Genomic DNA, 23,231 nt, shown 5'->3' on the forward strand with positions numbered 1-23,231 from the left:
CCGATTTTTTTTTTTAACTTATTTTTTCTCGTAATTATGAGATAATTATCTCATTAATTCAGAAAAACAGAGCCGAAATTATTTTTTTTTGTGAATGCAATACGCTTCCGTATCTTTGTGTTTTTCATACAAGTGAAAATAGCTGTCCTGTATTTATGACAAATACTACCTTAAAATATCTAAAAAAAAAAATCTAAATATTAATTTTTACTATTGTTGAAACATATACCAGCAGTCTACATAAAGTTATCAGTGACTTTAAAATTTATAGTTTCAGGATAGTGCATGCACCCATACTGCAATACAGAGAAAAATTCTACACTCTGAAAATAATCTGTATTACAGAAAGAGTTTAATTAACTTGCATGAGTAAATTACTTTTATTTTCTCTATTGGTCCTGGATCTTACTTATATAATAAATGACCTCAGCACTAAGACAAGTTGAACATGTTCCATGTCTGAGCAGATAAAACAGGGTAAACGTGTGCTTTGTAAAAGCAATTGAAGTCAGATGAACAACACACAGTGTAGGCGCCCATGTTGTCAATAAGAAGCCAGTCCCCAACTTGTACCTCAGGCATCCAGTAGGTGGCAGTGACTCTGTCCAGGCTGTCGCAGGTCGGACCCCAGATAATGGACCGGTATCTCTTCTCACCGCTCTCCACCACCTATGGACATTACATTTAGGACAAACATCTGGCTGCATATAAAGTATGTAGTATATGATCAAATTACCCTGTGGAGATACGGAGCCACATTTGTGTGGGCAGGATCATATATGAGGCAGTTTAAGGAGCCAAAGACTCCATCACTGATGTAGTACATCATCACTCTGTCATTCTCAGGATCTGGGAAAGCAGACATTTTACAATTAACATTTTAGCTAAAACACAAGAAGTGGTTGAACACTAACAATGAGTATTTAGATAATTCTGTTACCATTTGATCATTTGCTGATCAGTTACGAACTAGTACAATTATAACAGTGTCTCACATTTCCTTATTTTACATGACATGGAAACATCAGTATGATAATATCCTGTTAGTGACAGAACTGGAGCTTTGTGCCCACAGTGTGATGTCACAGGATAATGTCTGGTGTGGGTATGGTCTATAGCAGACCTGGGCATTTTACGGCCCGCGGGCCGCATGCCCATGTACGGTTCGTAAGAAATTACAAAATAAACGGATTTTCTCATTTTACCTAACGCGTGGATTGAATGTGCATTACTTTTATTTTGAAGTTGTGTTTTTTTTTTACGTTGTGCATAGGTACGTAAGGTATGTAAGTCATGCATGTTACTGAACTGACGTTGTCGTAAGCAGGTTACAGGTGTTAGGATGACTTTCACCCCCAGAATGTCGACTAAAAAAAGAAAGGTAGATGCTGAATGCAGGGTTTTCCAGAAGACATGGACTGCTAAGTATTTATTTACTGAAGTCAGAGGTAAAGCGGTGTGTTTGGTTTGCAGAGACCAGATTGCCGTGTTCAAAGATTACAATTTGAGTCGACATCATGAGACAAAACATTCAGAGAAATATAAAAACTTGAATGATGCTGAAATGGCGTGGATATTGGAAGATTTGGTAGCTAAGCTACAAAAGTGACAAGGGTTTTTTACCAAGCTTCACACATCCAGGGATGCAGCAACCAGGACCAGCTTTGTAATACCCCACAAAATCACTAAAAACAGTAAGCCATTCTCAGAGGGAGAGTTTGTAAAAGAGTGTTTGGTGGACTCTGCAGCACTAATATGTCCTGAAAAACAAGAAGCATTTGAGCAACTCCCGCTGTCCAGGCGCACCGTGACCAGAAGGATCGAGGACATTGTGGGAAATTTGGAGCTTCAGCTGCAACGTGAAGTGGCAAATTTGGACTTTTTTTCCTTGACTTTGGACGAGAGCTGTGATGTCCGTGACACAGCCCAGTTACTTGTATTTGTCTGTGGGATAACGGACTTCAGCAGCAATGCGCTCAATGAAAGGGACGACGACGGGGAGCGATCTGTTCACAGAGGTAAATGCATGCATGGACACACTGGGACTGAAATGGGACAGACTGACGGGTGTCACAACGGACGGTTGTCCAAATCTAACAGGAAAAAATGTCGGGCTGTTGAAACGTATGTAAGACAAAGTGACTGAAATCAACCCAGATCAGAAAGTGTTATTTTTGTGTGTTATTTTACATCAGCATGTGTTGTGCAAGTCAGTGCTTAAAATTGACGATGTGATTGATGTTGTAACTAAAATAGTAAACTTTATGAGGGCACGAGCATTGAATCACAGGCAGTTTGTTGCACTTTTAGAGGAGCACGAGACTGAACATAGTGACATCAGCTATCACACAGCTGTCTGATGGCTCAGCCTGGGCAAAGTGCTGAAAAGAGTCTGGGATCTGAAAGCAGTGGTCCGAGAGTTTTGTGAGAAGAAAGGCAAAGACATCCCAGAGCTCAGATAAGAAGTGGATGGCAGATTTTGCATTTGCTGTTGATGTGACTACACTGATGACTGCACTGAACACTAAACTGCAAGGCAAGGGCCTTTTTGTCCATGAAATGCACCACCTGGTGAAGGCTTTCATGACGAAGTTACAGTTTCTTTCTAGGTAACTGGAGAGCAACAATCTCACTCATATGCAAACCCTGAAAGAAGTTGCACCATCAGATGATAACCTCCGCAGGTACTCATCTATGTTAGGAGCACTGCATGGTGAGTTTTCAAGGCGATTTAAAGATCTCAGAACAATGGAGAGTGAAATGCACTTGATTTCCTCTCCATTTACCTGCAGTGCGGATGATGTCCAGCTGGAACTCATTGACCTGCAGTCTGATGCAGTACTGGCAGAGCACTTTAAGTCACAACCACTGCTGAAATTCTACTCTTGACATGCTCAGAAGATGTTTGCTCTCTTTGGCTCTACCTATATATGTGAACAAACATTCTCAGTGATGAAGTTTAACAAGTCCAGGTACAGATCCTATCTTACTGATAATCATCTGTCAGCTGAGCTTCGCATCTCCACCTCAGACATTCAACCTGACTTTGATGCACTTGTTAAAGACCAACAGAGACTAGATTTCTCTCACTGAAGAGAAAAGAACTGAAAAACACAGAATGAGTGATGAGTGTGAATATGATTTAACTACAAATGTAGGCATCATTATTTTCTAATATGATGTATCTTACTGAAAGTGGCTGAAAATGGTCACTAATATAATGACTCAAAAATTGTTCAAATGTTCATATTTTGTTAACCATTGTTTTGAGAAATTTTATTAAGTAAATGTCATTTCTTCTAAGATAACCTCTCTTTTTCATTGCTCAATTATAACATATACTCTCACCAGTCTTACCAACCTATCAAAACAATGTTATTTACTATTTTATATAAAGAAACACAATTAATATAATGCAGACTTTAGTTCAGCCTTTCGGTCTGGCCCTCCAAAATATTTTCTTGTTCTCATGTGGCCCCATGTAAAAAATAATTGCCCACCCCTGGTCTATAGACACATTATACACACCTCTGATTTGAGTCACATCATCCATGACAACTTTTTTAGCAAAAACGTTCACAGCCAGTGTGAAGGCTGAGTCCACATAGTACCGTCCTGGTTCAGCAATGACCTGCACCCCACTGTCAGCCGGGAAGAATTCATCCAACGCCTCGTTGATTACCTTTGAAAACTAGGACAATAAAATACCACAGGTATACAATCATACATACAGGTCGTAATAAATTCTAGGTAATTTTATCTGAACATCAGGAGGAGCACCACATCTCAATTACTCCCCCTCTGGTCTTTGACCTATAAATACCTATCATGCAACATGTGCAATGAGCCACAAAACATAGAATAACATGAAAACTAAAAGCCTTTTTAGCATAACTTTAACCAGGGAGCAGCTTTCACTTCAAATCAACAGGAACCATTTTGAGGTCTGAATTCCAGTTCTAAACAACAGGTGGTTATTATGGATAATTCTATAACCCAGTATCATGGGTTTTGTGTGTATTCTGCACCCACCTTGAATGTGATCAGTTCTAGAAGACTCCTATCATCCATTCCAGTGGCTCATAATGTCTTGAAAAGTGGACAACCACTCCAGATTTAGAAGCTATGGACATGATTCCACCTACAGATGCCCATTTAATGGTGCATTCTGACTTGAGTTTGTCTGACTGTCTTTAACTGAATCCATTAATCGTTTGCTTTGGTAGTTTTCTGGTTCATACTGTAGAAACACGTAATCATCAAGATATTCTTTATACCTCATCAAATTGAATCTGAAAGCCCTCTTTCCCAGGGAATCCACCACCGATATCTAATAGTCTCATCTGAAATCCCAGCAAAACCTGAAAGAAAAATATCTGTCAGTTAGTAATTTAACAAAAACAACCTAAGATTATTAAGAGTCTGGCCTATAGACTAGCTCTAAATAAAGTGTCATGAGACAAATTTTGTTATGATTTGACACTATATATATAAAATTTGACTGATTGACTTGATTGATGAAAAGTAGTAAAAGTACTGTTTCTAAAAATACTGAACGTGAGGCCTATCCCAAAACAAAACAAAATGAAGTGTGTAGTAATGGGGACCAGACCGCCTATGTCAAGACCGAGTCTTTGAAGGGTTGAGACCAAAACCGTTGGTTTTCAAATGGAGTCGAGACCGAGTCAAAACCGAGTCTTTCAGGAGTCGAGACTGAGTCAAGACAAAGACCATAAAAACAAGTCAGTTTTCATAGCAATGATTTAATACCACCCCAACAACAGTTAGATCTACAGACTAAGCTAGTCTGGGAAATGTTTACAGGAGCAGTCTGACACACTCTTGTCTACTTAACCTCTTCGTATGGATTTTTCACTATCATTAAAAAAAAATCCCTGCCATATGCATCATCTTCTGCCAGTTTTCAAAACTGCTTCAACAGCACTGCTCTGTCATCAACATGTTAAGCCCATCCAAGTCTTTGGCAATTACTGTTTTGTGATTATGAAAGGCAAATTTTATGACTCCAGATTGGTCGCTCATCTTGTCTCTGCTCTGTGATTGCAGCAGCAACTGAAGTGAAGTCACTGATACTCACTGAATGCAGAATCTTTGCATTGCACCATGGGATGTACTTTTCAAATAATGCCCGTCAACATTCCAAGACTGGACTCAAGTACTACAACACTAAGTGTGTTAAAAATTGTGTTCTACATTTCACGTTTTATGTATTTGATTTTTATTGATAAACTTCTTGCACCACCTGCTGTTGTGGAGGATGAAGATTTCAAATCCTTCATCATAAACACAGCAGAAAGACTAAAAACAGGTATATGCTGTGGTTATTACTCAGACATGATCTGTTACAGTCATGTGATCTACCAACATGTACTTTATGGGTATTTAATAAACTAAATGTATTTGTTAATCATGTTCTGTTCTTACAAAAACACCTATATATAGCATGTGTCTTTTTTCATTTGCTAAGTTTTGTCAGGAAATGACCTCTCTACTTACCGCTGTGTCAAAGACATGCCGAGCATCTTCGATGGCCTGTCTGTACGCCAAACTATCTGTGCATCCACTACCTACATGGAAACTGACTCCGATGACCTCTAAGTCCAGCTCTTTACATCGTTCCAGCAGCTTCTTAACCACTGATGGTTTGGTTCCAAACTTTTGGCTGAGTCTTGTTGCTGACTTGGAGTCATCCACTGCAATCCGCAGAACTAGTCTGGAAAGATTGTTGTTAACCAGTGAAGAACAAACAATTCACAATAGGATCTGATCAACACAACACTTTGTGTTTACTTACTTTGCTCTGGTGTGACAAGCAGAAATCTTTAGGAGTTACTCCTCACAGTCAAATGTCATCATGTCCACTCCACGAGTACTGGCATATTTGATGTGGGATTGTGGTTTTGTGGTATGTGCGAAAATGATTTTCTCAGGAGTGACTCCAAGAGACAAGACCAACTCTATCTCACCCTGTAATCAATGAAAATGTGTTTAAAATGTGCAAGGAAATGAGAGGAAAACCTCCCAAAGTGAAGACTGTGGACGACAGAAAACACAGTGTTGGGTTGTTTTGGGAGTACCTTGCTGGCACAGTCAAAGCCTGTACCCAGAGTGCTCAGCATCCTGATCACTGCTGGGGTGCTGTTGCACTTCACTGCATAGAAAGGCTTCACTCGAGGTAGAGTCCTGAGCCATCTGATGTGCTTTTGGTGTAAATCATCCAAATTTGCCACATGGAATGACACTTCACTGTCCTGAATAAATGAAGCAGAATTCACTTACACAATTATTAATAACACAACTGGAGGTATATGATGTCTGGGATACTTACCACTGAATGACGCTCTTTGATTTTATCATTTATGAAATCACTGATAGTTTTGGTTGTATCTAAAATTTCAATGTCACAAACATCCATGACTAACACTGAAATTAAAAAAATTGAAAAAACAGATACGTCAGCATACACTTAAAAATATAAACTTCTCAAGCTCAAATACAAAAGTCTTCAAATTATGTTGTACAAGCAGACATTAGCTCTGAACACACACTTAGAAGTTCTTCTCCTCAACAAGTGTTCTCCTCTGGTCCAAACTTAAGTAGAAAGTCACACCAACAGTGTGAGTTTATCAATGATGGTTTTCCCCTCCTACTATTTTTAATGTGGCACCAGGAGCTCATCCTTTGTTGACATCAGATAAACCCAACTCTTGGTTGACTTCATCCCAGATCATAGCCAGCCGCACCTTTTTTTTTTTTTTTTTTTCAATTGTAAGAAGACTGCAGGGGCAGTGGCGTTTCTAGCTCATTTTTGGGAGTGCTGAAGAGAATTTTTTTAATGTCCATTTTAACAAGCTATACAAATGTCCAAACCATATACAGTACATGGTAGAGCAGCACACCCTGCCTCGAAAATGGTTTGATCCACCCCCCACGCCTTTCCTCGACTCGGACTCTGAGTCTCCATCTGCACAGAGCATGTGCAGCCTTCCAGAGTTGGTGAGATACTGTAGTGGTGTAAGTACCTGGTTTAAACCAGGATATGTGACACATTTCTTTATTTCTACCACTCGATACCAACACATGATTATCACCAGTCCTCATCTGCATCTGCAAACGTAGATCACTGATGTTGTTAGGTATGACTGAGCTGATGGTTTTTGTAGCTAGGAAACATTCCAGGTGGTCTGTCAACCTCTGTCCTCTGTTTGAACTGGAAGGATCTCATCATTGATATAAATTTTTTTGTTTTTTTTAAAGAGCCAGGTTCAGGTAAGAGTGTAAGATCAAATAGTGTGACTTCATTTTCCGCAGAAACCAAATATTCTATTAGATTGATCTTGTAAGTTGGATAAATGTATCAGTTTATATCTCTTGTTCCATATGAAACACATTGTTTAGTTATTTGCCTTTGGTTGACAATATAAAGAGAGAGAGGGGAGCAGAGAGAGGGCTTTTTTTTTTTTATTAGTATTCTTATTAGTATTTTTTCATATTTATGTAGGCCTTCATCTAGTTGAATACAATATATGTGTGTGTGATTGTCTGTGAAAAGAGGGAGAGATGAAAGAAGGGAAGGAGAGGAAAGAGTGCAAGATCAGGAAGAACCAGGTAAGAAAAAGGATGACAGAATAGTGGAAAATCAGTAACTGAAAGAAAGAAAAACATGCCATTCACAATATAATTTTACTACTGTGCTGACCCATGGGAAACCATGTGTTCTAGATGTGATAGATAATAAACTCACCTCTGATACACTTCATTCTTTTACTGTCCTGATAAATTCCACTGGCATTTTCAGATGAATAACCACTCATAAACTCTTAGCTGGCATGTCTGTTTCTGCACATGAAATCTGACACCATGACAATGTGGCCCAGTTTTTGTTGTTACTAGTAGGGCTGTGCGATTGAAAAATCATAGAGTGTAAAAACATCTAAGCAGCATATAGTCGGTCCACGACCTCAACTCAGATTTAATGTGAACTCACACAAACTGATCAATACAATTAATCAATCAATAATATCCATGTCCAAACAAACAGCTGATGAACATCATGTCACACATAGAAGAAAAACACAAACACATATGAATGTGAGTCCACTACAGTCCAGTAAAATCCACTATATAGTCCAACCCCCATACCCCAGTCTGCTCCAGTCCACTAGAGTCCCTTAGAGTCCACTTCAGACTGTAGTTTTATTCCAGTCTTCTTCCATCTGTGTCCACAGACTCTGTCAGACTGGTCCATGGGTCCAGTGTGTGTTCAGGCAGACTGGAGGTCTGGTCTAACCAGTCCAGGTCCTGGTTCTCAGGGTGTGAAGGACACTTGGACCTTCATGGTGCCCAGGTGGTCTGTAGGGAGCTGGGCTGTGGGGCTCCTGGGCTCCTCCAGGGGGCGCTCTATGGAGAAGTGGAGGCTCCTGTGGTGCAGACGTTCACCTGCGAAGGCCATGAGTCTGCTCTGCTGGACTGTGGAAGCTCAGGGTCACAGACCTGCTCATCTGGAACAGCTGTGGACCTTACCTGCACAGGTGGAGCTTTGACTGACACCAGCTGACATCAGTTCACTCACTTTAATCTCATTTATCTGTCACTTGTATTTGATCAGATCCTGATGATGTCAGACTGGTGGGAGGAGCCAGTCGCTGTAAGGGTGAAGTAAAGATGAAATATCATGGAGAATGGAGACCCATGGATTATGGTTATTATTCCTCTGAGCCCTGGACCCTGAAGGCAGCAGATGTCATATGTCGTCGACTGGACTGTGGATCTTCTGTTTCTCGGAGAAGATCTGGTCCTTTGTGGGTCATCAGCCCCATCTGTCTTCTCTCTACATCTACACCAGGGGTCTCAAACTCAGATCCTCGAGGGCCGGTATCCTGCATGTTTTAGATGTTTCCCTCTTCCAGCACACCTGACGGTCGTTATCAGGCTTCTGCAGAGCTTGATGGTAGGCTTATCATTTGAATCAGGTGTGTTGGAAGAGGGATACATCTAAAACATGCAGGATAGTGGCCCTCGAGGACCGGAGTTTGAGACCCCTGATCTACACTGTAAGACTTCCAGCTGTATGTGGATCTGCTAGACTCTGAGGACACCATGAAAACATCCCTGACACTAAACCATCTCCTTAAATGCAGATGTTTGACATGTGCCACATATTTCCAGTAGGCCTGTAATGGTACACATACCAAACTGAAGTGTTTCGGTACGCACCTGTTTGGTTCGGTACACAGCTGTACCGAAATGGCACAGTATGATGAGAAAAAGAAAAAGGAATGAAAGACGTCGGTCAATGCAGAACTTTAAATCTGCACAGGTTCCACACGTACATATTGAAGGAGCGCACATTGACCCGAAATATGAAATAGCAGCAGATATGAGGTTAAAAACACAACAAATATGATGTGAACCTGGAAGGAAGAGACTGAAGACCCTCCACCATCATTACAGTCCTGTTTGGGATCACATCAGGTTCAGGTGAAAGAGACGTTGATAAGACGAACGTTGTTTGCAGCCTATGGTTGGTAGTTCTAAAACACTTGCTCTCTCTCTCTCTCTGTCTCTCACACACACTGTAGAATAGAGGAACAGAACCTGGGAGTTGGACCTTGAAAGTATGTAAAGTTTCACTTTCGTTTCACGTCAGTGTTAGTTATGGACCGCAACCCCACGTATATAACTGTGCCCCCCACAAAAAAACAAAAACCACCCCCCCGTGCTTTTGACAGATCACACCCTGCACACACACACACACACACACACACACACACACACACACACACATACAGGGTGTCCCAAAAAAACTGACATAATCTGAGATGTCCATATCGGAGTCACTACATGGTCTGGAGAAATGATACTTAACAAGAAAAGCACTCGAAGAGCGCAGACCTCCGCCAAGACAGATCTGCCCCTCCCGATCACCACCAAAATGTAATCAGTTGTTCCTTGTGCCAGTATCAACATTTCCTATAAATTTCATGAAAATCCGTCCATAACTTTTTGGGTTATCGTGCTAACAAACAAACAAATAAACACACAAAGCAAAGTGATCACAGTACCTCCTGGTGGAGGTAATAAGATTTATTTTGGACATAAAATGTTTTATTCTACAAATTTCAAATAAAAATTCTGGGAGATGATCATTTTACATTGTTCAAAAGTTATTACAAATGTTCAATGTGTGCACTGCTCTGGGGCACTCATAAGTGGGGGTAAACATGACAAATTCATGGGGCCCAGCATTTGTGGGGGGCACATAAAGTAGTGGAGGGGGTCCAGTGGATACAGGTTAGAAGCTGTGAAAATTTCGTGTAGATCCGCTGTATAAGAAAGGCATGTCGGGAGTCGGACTTTGAAAACATGTTAAGTTTCAGTTTCATTTTTCACTAGCGTAAGTAATGCTATTTATGGACCGCACCCCCCCTAACCCATAAGGTAAGGTAAGGTAAGGACAGGTAAATGTGTGAAGATAATGCACAGGGGGCCTGGGCTTCCACTACATCTGCCTGATGGCCATAACATAAGTTGTAGCAGGTATGTAGAATGAAAACATTATTTCAGATCATCACTGCCTTTGTAAACTATTGACCTCATTGCATCATCCACAGCAACTGATTGTACACAAGCAAGAATGTCAAACAATACATTTTTTAAGTACCTTCGATACTTCTTGAGCAGTAACCCATTGTACCGTTGGGGTTATAGCTGAGCTATGTTTAAACAGATATAGATTGTGCTTCAGTTACATGTTAAATGAAATTTAATAGCGTGCATATTGGTTTTACAGTTTCAAAAAAAGAGCAAACATTATAAGGTTAAAACAAAAACTACACATTTTCCACATCTTTGTGTTTTTCATACAAGTGAAAACAGCTGTCCTGTATTTATGACAAATACTACCTTAAAATATCTAAAAAAAAAAAAAAAAAAAAATCAAAATATTCATTTTTACTATTGTTGAAACATATACCAGCAGTCTACATAAAGTTATCAGTGACTTTAAAATTTATAGTTTCAGGATAGTGCATGCACCCATACTGCAATACAGAGAAAAATTCTACACTCTGAAAATAATCTGTTTGTATTACAGAAAGAGTTTAATTAACTTGCATGAGTAAATTACTTTGATTTCCTCTATTGGTCCTGGATCATACTTATAATATATAATAAATGACCTCAGCACTAAGACAAGTTGAACATGTTCCATGTCTGAGCAGATAAAACAGGGTAAATGTCTGCTTTGTCAAAGAAACTGAAGTCAGATGAACAACACACAGAGTAGGCTCCCATGTTGTCAATAAGAAGCCAGTCCCCAACTTGAACCTCAGGCATCCAGTAGTTGGCAGTGACTCTGTCCAGGCTGTCGCAGGTCGGACCCCAGATAATGGACCGGTATCTCTTCTCACCGCTCTCCACCACCTATGGACATTACATTTAGGACAAACATCTGGCTGCATATAAAGTATGTAGTATATGATCAAATTACCCTGTGGAGATACGGAGCCACATTTGTGTGGGCAGGATCATATATGAGGCAGTTTAAGGAGCCAAAGACTCCATCACTGATGTAGTACATCATCACTCTGTCATTCTCAGGATCTGGGAAAGCAGACATTTTACAATTAACATTTTAGCCAAAACACAAGAAGTGGTTGAACACAAACAATGAGTATTTAGGTAATTCTGTTACCATTTGATCATTTGCTGATCAGTTACTAACTAGTACAATTATAAGTGTCTCACATCTCCTGACTTTACATGACATGGAAACATCAGTATGATAATATCCTGTTAGTGACAGAACTGGAGCTTTGTGCCCACAGTGTGATGTCACGGGATAATGTCTGGTGTGGGTATGGTCTATAGCAGACCTGGGCATTTTACGGCCCGCAGGCTCTGACCGGCCCATGTAAGATTCGTAAGACATTACAAAATAAACGGATTTTCTCATTTTACCTAACGCGTGGATTGAATGTGCATTGCTTTTATTTTGAAGTTGTGTTTTTTTTTACGTTGTGCATAGGTACGTAAGGTATGTAAGTCATGCATGTTACTGAACTGACGTTGTCGTAAGCAGGTTACAGGTGTTAGGATGACTTTCACCCCCAGAATGTCGACTAAAAAAAGAAAGGTAGATGCTGAATGCAGGGTTTTCCAGAAGACATGGACTGCTAAGTATTTATTTACTGAAGTCAGAGGTAAAGCGGTGTGTTTGGTTTGCAGAGACCAGATTGCCGTGTTCAAAGATTACAATTTGAGTCGACATCATGAGACAAAACATTTAGAGAAATATAAAAACTTGAATGATGCTGAAATGGCGTGGATATTGGAGGATTTGGTAGCTAAGCTACAAAAGTGACAAGGGTTTTTTACCAAGCTTCACACATCCAGGGATGCAGCAACCAGGACCAGCTTTGTAATACCCCACAAAATCACTAAAAACAGTAAGCCATTCTCAGAGGGAGAGTTTGTAAAAGAGTGCTTGGTGGACTCTGCAGCACTAATATGTCCTGAAAAACAAGAAGCATTTGAGCAACTCCCGCTGTCCAGGCGCACCGTGACCAGAAGGATCGAGGACATTGTGGGAAATTTGGAGCTTCAGCTGCAACGTGAAGTGGCAAATTTGGACTTTTTCTCCTTGACTTTGGACGAGAGCTGTGATGTCCGTGACACAGCCCAGTTACTTGTATTTGTCTGTGGGATAACGGACTTCAGCAGCAATGCGCTCAATGAAAGGGACGACGACGGGGAGCGATCTGTTCACAGAGGTAAATGCATGCATGGACACACTGGGACTGAAATGGGACAGACTGACGGGTGTCACAACGGACGGTTGTCCAAATCTAACAGGAAAAAATGTCGGGCTGTTGAAATGTATGTAAGACAAAGTGACTGAAATCAACCCAGATCAGAAAGTGTTATTTTTGTGTGTTATTTTACATCAGCATGTGTTGTGCAAGTCAGTGCTTAAAATTGACGATGTGATTGATGTTGTAACTAAAATAGTAAACTTTATGAGGGCACGAGCATTGAATCACAGGCAGTTTGTTGCACTTTTAGAGGAGCACGAGACTGAACATAGTGACATCAGCTATCACACAGCTGTCTGATGGCTCAGCCTGGGCAAAGTGCTGAAAAGAGTCTGGGATCTGAAAGCAGTGGTCCGAGAGTTTTGTGAGAAGAAAGGCAAAGACATCCCAGAGCTCAGATAAGAAGTGGATGGCAGATTTTGCATTTGCTGTTGATGTGACTACACTGATGACTGCACTGAACACTAAACTGCAAGGCAAGGGCCTTTTTGTCCATGAAATGCACCACCTGGTGAAGGCTTTCATGACGAAGTTACAGTTTCTTTCTAGGTAACTGGAGAGCAACAATCTCACTCATATGCAAACCCTGAAAGAAGTTGCACCATCAGATGATAACCTCCGCAGGTACTCATCTATGTTAGGAGCACTGCATGGTGAGTTTTCAAGGCGATTTAAAGATCTCAGAACAATGGAAAGTGAAATGCACTTGATTTCCTCTCCATTTACCTGCAGTGCGGATGATGTCCAGCTGGAACTCATTGACCTGCAGTCTGATGCAGTACTGGCAGAGCACTTTAAGTCACAACCACTGCTGAAATTCTACTCTTGACATGCTCAGAAGATGTTTGCTCTCTTTGGCTCTACCTATATATGTGAACAAACATTCTCAGTGATGAAGTTTAACAAGTCCAGGTACAGATCAAGGTTATAATAGTTTTGGATTTTTAATTATAGTTTAGTTTTAATTAGTTTTGACTTTTTTTTCTCTTATTCAGTTAATTTTAATTAGTTTTTAGAGCAGGTTTGTTAGTTTTTATTAGTTATCGTTTTTTTCTGAATGCTTAGTTTTAGTTTAGTTTAGTTTAGTATTAGTTTCAGTTATTTCATATATTTTATCTTCCTCATCATCCTATTCAAAGAAATTAGTGAGGCGTGGATATGGGTTACCCTGGACACTTTATTTGGGGGTCGGGTTAGGGCGGCTCATGGACTGAGCAGAGACACAATGTACCGTACAATGTATAAATTCCCTATAGCAGGTTGAGGTGGGGTGCAATCCATACACAACGTCACTTACGTGAAACAATGCGAAGATGTGCAAAGCATGACAGGAGATGCACAAAGCAGCCAGCAGTTAAAGCAGATAGAAACATATATAAACCAGCTAACCAGCAGTTAAAGCAGATAGAAACATATATAACCAGCTAACCAGCAGTTAAAGCAGATAGAAACATATATAAACCAGCTAACCAGCAGTTAAAGCAGATAGAAACATATATAAACCAGCTAACCAGCAGTTAAAGCAGACAGAAACATATATAAACCACTTATAAACACATATAACCCAGTTCCTCATCAGTAAACCACACCTTAGCAGATATCTCATCTCTTAATCATCTCCAGTTCCATTATTAGCCAACTTTGCTTCAGTTCAGTTCAGCTAGCTGTAGCTAGTAACATCAAACGTTTTTTACCATTCTAACAGGTTCCATACCTCTGTAATTGGATTACTTTTGATCCTCCTCTTTTCTCCTCTTCTAAACTGTGCAGTTCAGGGCTTGGAAGGCCTTTTCATGGTGATAAACTCTCCAGTTTTAACCTGGATGCTAGTCCTGTTTGACTCTGTCCTTTAGCTCTGCTCTGTCTGTCACTCACGCGCACACACACGGTATGCCAAAAAAAAAAAAAGAAAAAAAAAGAAAAAAAACCCGACCCATGTATCACTCCAGTAAACCCCAGACAGGACTGTGCTGCTTTGTCCCAGCTTTAGTCTGTATGTTCCAGGTAGAGTGTGGACCAGAAGACGACTGGAAACCACCAGTGACCAGACATGACAGACTGTGTAGTGTTGTATGATGTCACCAGCTCAAACTGCTGGAGCCAAATAAATTAATTTCATATCAATCCGACATTGACAGAAACGAAAACGAAGGGAATTGTATCCATAATTTTTATACGTTTTAGTTAGTTTTGTAAGCTCACAATACAGTTTCAGTTAGTTATTGTTTTTTTCTTTTAATTAGAGTTTTTATTTATTTCAGTTAACGAAAATGTTCTTTCAATTTTAGTTTTCGTCATTTCGTTCGTTTTCGTTAACGATAATAACCTTGGTACAGATCCTATCTTACTGATAATCATCTGTCAGCTGAGCTTCGCATCTCCACCTCAGACATTCAACCTGACTTTGATGCACTTGTTAAAGACCAACAGAGACTAGATTTCTCTCACTGAACAAGAGAAAAGAACTGAAAAACACAGAATGAGTGATGAGTGTGAATATGATTTAACTACAAATGTAGGCATCATTATTTTCTAATATGATGTATCTTACTGAAAGTGGCTGAAAATGGTCACTAATATAATGACTCAAAAACTGTTCAAATGTTCATATTTTGTTAACCATTGTTTTGAGAAATTTTATTAAGTAAATGTCATTTCTTCTAAGATAACCTCTCTTTTTCATTGCTCAATTATAACATATACTCTCACCAGTCTTACCAACCTATCAAAACAATGTTATTTACTATTTTATATAAAGAAACACAATTAATATAATGCAGACTTTAGTTCAGCCTTTCGGTCCGGCCCTCCAAAATTTTTTCTTGTTCTCATGTGGCCCCATGTAAAAAATAATTGCCCACCCCTGGTCTATAGACACATTATACACACCTCTGATTTGAGTCACATCATCCATGACAACTTTTTTAGCAAAAACGTTCACAGCCAGTGTGAAGGCTGAGTCCACATAGTACCGTCCTGGTTCAGCAATGACCTGCACCCCACTGTCAGCCGGGAAGAATTTATCCAACGCCTCGTTGATTACCTTTGAAAACTAGGACAATAAAATACCACAGGTATACAATCATACATACAGGTCGTAATAAATTCTAGGTAATCTTAGGTGAACATCAGGAGGAGCACCACATCTCAATTACTCCCCTCTGGTCTTTGACCTATAAATACCTATCATGCAACATCTGCAATGAGCCACAAAACATAGAATAACATGAAAACTAAAAGCCTTTTTAGCATAACTTTAACCAGGGAGCAGCTTTCACTTCAAATCAACAGGAACCATTTTGAGGTCTGAATTCCAGTTCTAAACAACAGGTGGTTATTATGGATAATTCTATAACCCAGTATCATGGGTTTTGTGTGTATTCTGCACCCACCTTGAATGTGATCAGTTCTAGAAGACTCCTATCATCCATTCCAGTGGCTCATAATGTATTGAAAAGTGGACAACCACTCCAGATTTAGAAGCTATGGACATGATTCCACCTACAGATGCCCATTTAATGGTGCATTCTGACTTGAGTTTGTCTGACTGTCTTTAACTGAATCCATTAATCATTTGCTTTTGTAGTTTTCTGGTTCATACTGTAGAAACACGTAATCATCAAGATATTCTTTATACCTCATCAAATTGAATCTGAAAGCCCTCTTTCCCAGGGAATCCACCACCGATATCTAATAGTCTCATCTGAAATCCCAGCAAAACCTGAAAGAAAAATATCTGTCAGTTAGTACTTTAACAAAAACAACCTAAGATTATTAAGAGTCTGGCCTATAGACTAGCTCTAAATAAAGTGTCATGAGACAAATTTTGTTATGATTTGACACTATATATATAAAATTTGACTGATTGACTTGATTGATGAAAAGTAGTAAATATACTGTTTCTAAAAATACTGAACGTGAGGCCTATCCCAAAACAAAACAAAATGAAGTGTGTAGTAATGGGGACCAGACCGCCTATGTCAAGACCGAGTCTTTGAAGGGTTGAGACCAAAACCGTTGGTTTTCAAATGGAGTCGAGACCGAGTCAAAACCGAGTCTTTCAGGAGTCGAGACTGAGTCAAGACAAAGACCATAAAAACAAGTCAGTTTTCATAGCAATGATTTAATACCACCCCAACAACAGTTAGATCTACAGACTAAGCTAGTCTGGGAAATGTTTACAGGAGCAGTCTGACACACTCTTGTCTACTTAACTTCTTCGTATGGACTTTTCACTATCATTAAAAAAAAATCCCTGCCATATGCATCATCTTCTGCCAGTTTTCAAAACTGCTTCAACAGCACTGCTCTGTCATCAACATGTTAAGCCCATCCAAGTCTTTGGCAATTACTGTTTTGTGATTAGGAAAGGCAAATTTTATGACTCCAGATTGGTCGCTCATCTTGTCTCTGCTCTGTGATTGCAGCAGCAACTGAAGTGAAGTCACTGATACTCACTGAATGCAGAATCTTTGCATTGCACCATGGGATGTACTTTTCAAATAATGCCCGTCAACATTCCAAGATTGGACTCAAGTACTACAACACTAAGTGTGTTAAAAATTGTGTTCTACATTTCACGTTTTATGTATTTGATTATTATGTGATAAACTTCTTGCACCACCTGCTGTTGTGGAGGATGAAAATTTCAAATCCTTCATCATAAACACAGCAGAAAGACTAAAAACAGGTATATGCTGTGGTTATTACTCAGACATGATCTGTTACAGTCATGTGATCTACCAACATGTACTTAATGGGTATTTAATAAACTAAATGTATTTGTTAATCATGTTCTGTTCTTGCTAAAACACTTATATATAGCATGTGTCTTTTTTCATTTGCTAAGTTTTGTCAGGAAATGACCTCTCTACTTACCGCTGTGTCAAAGACATGCCGAGCATCTTCGATGGCCTGTCTGTACGCCAAACTATCTGTGCATCCACTACCTACATGGAAACTGACTCCGATGACCTCTAAGTCCAGCTCTTTACATCGTTCCAGCAGCTTCTTAACCACTGATGGTTTGGTTCCAAACTTTTGGCTGAGTTTTATTGCTGACTTGGAGTCATCCACTGCAATCCGCAGAACTAGTCTGGAAAGATTGTTGTTAACCAGTGAAGAACGAACAATTCACAATAGGATCTGATCAACACAACACTTTGTGTTTACTTACTTTGCTCTGGTGTGACAAGCAGAAATCTTTAGGAGTTCCTCCTCACAGTCAAATGTCATCATGTCCACTCCACGAGTACTGGCATATTTGATGTGGGATTGTGGTTTTGTGGTATGTGCGAAAATGATTTTCTCAGGAGTGACTCCAAGAGACAAGACCAGCTCTATCTCACCCTGTAATCAATGAAAATGTGTTTAAAATGTGCAAGGAAATAAGAGGAAAACATCTCCAAGTGAAGACTGTGGACGACAGAAAACACAGTGTTGGATTGTTTTGGGAGTACCTTGCTGGCACAGTCAAAGCCTGTACCCAGAGTGCTCAGCATCCTGATCACTGCTGGGGTGCTGTTGCACTTCACTGCATAGAAAGGCTTCACTCGAGGTAGAGTCCTGAGCCATCTGATGTGCTTTTGGTGTAAATCATCCAAATTTGCCACATGGAATGACACTTCACTGTCCTGAATAAATGAAGCAGAATTCACTTACACAATGTATTAATAACACAACTGGAGGTATATGATGTCTGGGATACTTACCACTGAATGACGCTCTTTGATTTTATCATTTATGAAATCACTGATAGTTTTGGTTGTATCTAAAATTTCAATGTCACAAAGATCCATGACTAACACTGAAATTAAAAAAATTGAAGAAACAGATACGTCAGCATACACTTAAAAATATAAACTTCTCAAGCTCAAATACAAAAGTCTTCAAATTATGTTGTACAAGCAGACATTAGCTCTGAACACACACTTAGAAGTTCTTCTCCTCAACAAGTGTTCTCCTCTGGTCCAAACTTAAGTAGAAAGTCACACCAACAGTGTGAGTTTATAAATGATGGTTTTCCCCTCCTACAATTTTTAATGTGGCACCAGGAGCTCATCCTTTGTTGACATCAGATAAACCCAACTCTTGGTTGACTTCATCCCAGATCATAGCCAGCCGCACCTTTTTTTTTTTCTTTTTTTTTTTTTTTCCAATTGTAAGAAGACTGCAGGGGCAGTGGCGTTTCTAGCTCATTTTTGGGAGTGCTGAAGAGAATTTTTTTAATGTCCATTTTTAACAAGCTATACAAATGTCCAAACCATATACAGTAAATGGTAGAGCAGCACACCCTGCCTCGAAAATGGTTTGATCAAACCCCCCACCCACCTTTCCCCGACTCGGACTCTGAGTCTTCATCTGCACAGAGCATGTGCAGCCTTCCAGAGTTGATGAGATACTGTAGTGGTGTAAGTACCTGGTTTAAACCAGGATATGTGACACATTTCTTTATTTCTACCACTCGATACCAACACATGATTATCACCAGTCCTCATCTGCATCTGCAAACGTAGATCACTGATGTTGTTAGGTATGACTGAGCTGATGGTTTTTGTAGCTAGGAAACATTCCAGGTGGTCTGTCAACCTCTGTCCTCTGTTTGAACTGGAAGGATCTCATCAGTGATATAAGATTTTTTTTTTTTTTTTTTTTAAGAGCCAGGTTCAGGTAAGAGTGTAAGATCAAATAGTGTGACTTCATTTTCCACAGAAACCAAATATTCTATTAGACTGATGTTGTAAGTTGGATAAATGTATCAGTTTATATCTCTTTTTCCATATGAAACACATTGTTTCGTTATTTGCCTTTTGGTTGACAATATAAAGAGAGAGAGGGGAGCAGAGAGAGGGCTTTTTTTTGTTAGTATTCTTATTAGTATTTTTTCATATTTATGTAGGCCTTCATCTAGTTGAATACAATATATGTGTGTGTGATTGTTTGTGAAAGGAGGGAGAGATGAAAGAAGGGAAGGAGAGGAAAGAGTGCAAGATCAGGAAGAACCAGGTAAGAAAAAGGATGACAGAATAGTGGAAAATCAGTAACTGAAAGAAACAAAAAAGCATGCCATTCACAATATAATTTTACTACTGTGCTGACCCATGGGAAACCATGGGTTCTAGATGTGATAGATAATAAACTCACCTCTGATACACTTCATTCTTTTACTGTCCTGATAAATTCCACTGGCATTTTCAGATGAATAACCACTCATAAACTCTTAGCTGGCATGTCTGTTTCTGCACATGAAATCTGACACCATGGCAATGTGGCCCAGTTTTTGTTGTTACTAGTAGGGCTGTGCGACTGAAAAATCATAGAGTGTAAAAACATCTAAGCAGCATATAGTCGGTCCACGACCTCAACTCAGGTTTAATGTGAACTCACACAAACTGATCAATACAATTAATCAATCAATAATATCCATGTCCAAAAAAACAGCTGATGAACATCATGTCACACATAGAAGAAAAACACAAACACATATGAATGTGAGTCCACTACAGTCCAGTAAAATCCACTATATAGTCCAACCCCCATACCCCAGTCTGCTCCAGTCCACTAGAGTCCCTTAGAGTCCACTTCAGACTGTAGTTTTATTCCAGTCTTCTTCCATCTGTGTCCACAGACTCTGTCAGACTGGTCCATGGGTCCAGTGTGTGTTCAGGCAGACTGGAGGTCCCCTCTAACCAGTCCAGGTCCTGGTTCTCAGTGTGTGAAGGACACTTGGACCTTCATGGTGCCCAGGTGGTCTGTAGGGAGCTGGGCTGTGGGGCTCCTGGGCTCCTCCAGGGGGCGCTCTATGGAGAAGTGGAGGCTCCTGTGGTGCAGACGTTCCATGTGAGAAGGCCATGAGTCTGCTCTGCTGGACTGTGGAAGCTCAGGGTCACAGACCTGCTCATCTGGAACAGCTGTGGACCTTACCTGCACAGGTGGAGCTTTGAGTGACACCAGCTGACATCAGTTCACTCACTTTAATCTCATTTATCTGTCACTTGTATTTGATCAGATCCTGATGATGTCAGACTGGTGGGAGGAGCCAGTCGCTGTAAGGGTGAAGTAAAGATGAAATATCATGGAGAATGGAGACCCATGGATTATGGTTATTATTCCTCTGAGCCCTGGACCCTGAAGGCAGCAGATGTCATATGTCGTCGACTGGACTGTGGATCTTCTGTTTCTAGGAGAAGATCTGGTCCATCTGGTCCTTTGTGGGTCATCAGCCCCATCTGTCTTCTCTCTACATCTACACTGACGGACTTCCAGCTGTATGTGGATCTGCTAGACTCTGAGGACACCATGAAAACATCACTGACACTAAACCATCTCCTTAAATGCAGATGTTTGACATGTGCCACATATTTCCAGCAGGCCTGTAACGGTACACATACCAAACTGAAGTGTTTCGGTACGCACCTGTTTGGTTCGGTACACAGCTGTACCGAAATGGCACAGTATGATGAGAAAAAGAAAAAGGAATGAAAGACGTTGGTCGATGCAGAAGTTTAAATCTTTACAGGTTCCACACGTACATATTGAAGGAGTGCACATTGACCCGAAATATGAAATAGCAGCAGATATGAGGTTAAAAACACAACAAATATGATGTGAACCTGGAAGGAAGTGACTGAAGACCCTCCACCATCATTACAGTACTGTTTAGGATCACATCAGGTTCAGGTGAAAGAGACGTTGATAAGACGAACGTTGTTTGCAGCCTATGGTTGGTAGTTCTAAAACACTTGCTCTCTCGCTCTCTCTCTCTCTCTGTCTCTCACACACACTGTAGAATAGAGGAATAGAACCCGGGAGTTGGACCTTGAAAGTATGTAAAGTTTCACTTTCGTTTCACGTCAGTGTTAGTTATGGACCACAACCCCACATATATAACTGTGCCCCCCACAAAAAAACAAACCCCCCCCCCCCGTGCTTTTGACAGATCACACCCTGCACACACACACACACACACTCACACACACACACACACACACACACACATACAGGGTGTCCCAAAAAAATGACATAATCTGAGATGTCCATATCGGAGTCACTACATGGTCTGGAGAAATGATACTTAACAAGAAAAGCACTCGAAGAGCGCAGACCTCCGCCAAGACAGATCTGCCCCTCTCGATCACCACCAAAATGTAATCAGTTGTTCCTTGTGCCAGTATCAACATTTCCTATAAATTTCATGAAAATCTGTCCATAACTTTTTGAGTTATCGTGCTAACAGACAAACAAACACGCAAGCACACAAAGCAAAGTGATCACAGTACCTACTGGTGGAGGTAATAAGATTTATTTTGGACATAAAATGTTTCATTCTACAAATTTCAAATAAAAATTCTGGGAGATGATCATTTTACATTGTTCAAAAGTTATTACAAATGTTCAATGTGTGCACTGCTCTGGGGCACTCATAAGTGGGGGTAAACATGACAAATTCATGGGGCCCAGCATTTGTGGGGGGCACATAAAGTAGTGGAGGGGGTCCAGTGGATACAGGTTAGAAGCTGTGAAAATTTCGTGTAGATCTGCTGTATAAGAAAGGCATGTCGGGAGTCGGACTTTGAAAACATGTTAAGTTTCAGTTTTGTTTTTCGCTAGCGTAAGTAATGCTATTTATGGACCGCACCCCCCCTAACCCATAAGGTAAGGTAAGGTAAGGACAGGTAAATGTGTGAAGATAATGCACAGGGGGCCTGGGCTTCCACTACATCTGCCTGATGGCCATAACATAAGTTGTAGCAGGTATGTAGAATGAAAACATTATTTCAGATCATCACTGCCTTTGTAACTATTGACCTCATTGCATCATCCACAGCAACTGATTGTACACAAGCAAGAATGTCAAACAATACATTTTTTAAGTACCTTCGATGCTTCTTGAGCAGTGACCCATTGTACCGTTAGGGTTATAGCTGAGCTATGTTTAAACAGATATAGATTATGCTTCAGTTACATGTTACATGAAATTTAATAGCGTGCATATTGGTTTTACAGTTTCAAAAAAAGAGCAAACATCATAAGGTTAAAACAAAAACTACACATTTTCCACATCTTTGTGTTTTTCATACAAGTGAAAACAGCTGTCCTGTATTTATGACAAATACTACCTTAAAATATCTAAAAAAAAAAAAAAAATCAAAATATTCATTTTTACTATTGTTGAAACATATACCAGCAGTCTACATAAAGTTATCAGTGACTTTAAAATTTATAGTTTCAGGATAGTGCATGCACCCATACTGCAATACAGAGAAAAATTCTACACTCTGAAAATAATCTGTTTGTATTACAGAAAGAGTTTAATTAACTTGCATGAGTAAATTACTTTTATTTTCTCTATTGGTCCTGCATCTTACTTATAATATATAATAAATGACCTCAGCA

At 39.9% G+C, this 23,231-nt stretch overlaps 1 protein-coding gene and 1 pseudogene across 1 annotated transcript; both read right to left on the bottom strand.

Annotated features, from left to right (window-relative positions):
* Nucleotides 1-432: 432 nt before the first annotated feature.
* Nucleotides 433-6,389, bottom strand: LOC115436579 (ornithine decarboxylase-like; annotated as a pseudogene).
* A 4,819-nt stretch (nt 6,390-11,208) lies between these two features.
* LOC115436588 (ornithine decarboxylase-like) lies at nt 11,209-18,636 on the bottom strand. The gene is made up of 8 exons (XM_030159480.1): nt 18,548-18,636; nt 18,296-18,469; nt 18,013-18,185; nt 17,715-17,931; nt 16,474-16,557; nt 15,726-15,888; nt 11,513-11,625; nt 11,209-11,445 (listed from the first exon to the last, which is right to left on the bottom strand). The coding sequence occupies exons 1-8, from the start codon at nt 18,632-18,634 to the stop codon at nt 11,209-11,211; spliced, it is 1,248 nt and encodes a 415-aa protein (XP_030015340.1). The 5' UTR covers nt 18,635-18,636.
* Between the last annotated feature and the right edge of the window lie 4,595 nt (nt 18,637-23,231).

The sequence above is a fragment of the Sphaeramia orbicularis genome, chromosome 2 (assembly GCF_902148855.1).
Source record: "Sphaeramia orbicularis chromosome 2, fSphaOr1.1, whole genome shotgun sequence".
Lineage (NCBI taxonomy): Eukaryota > Metazoa > Chordata > Actinopteri > Kurtiformes > Apogonidae > Sphaeramia > Sphaeramia orbicularis.

What these genes read in the sequence shown, in the direction of transcription:
- LOC115436588 (XM_030159480.1), bottom strand. Translation starts at nt 18,634, where the DNA reads ATGGATCTTTGTGACATTGAAATTTTAGATACAACCAAAACTATCAGT. An exon ending in TCAAAGAGCGTCATTCAGTG is followed by an intron (nt 18,470 to 18,547) that starts GTAAGTATCCCA and finishes TCATTTATTCAG; the next exon opens with GACAGTGAAGTGTCATTCCA. An exon ending in GGCATGTCTTTGACACAGCG is followed by an intron (nt 16,558 to 17,714) that starts GTAAGTAGAGAG and finishes TTTTTCTTTCAG; the next exon opens with GTTTTGCTGGGATTTCAGAT.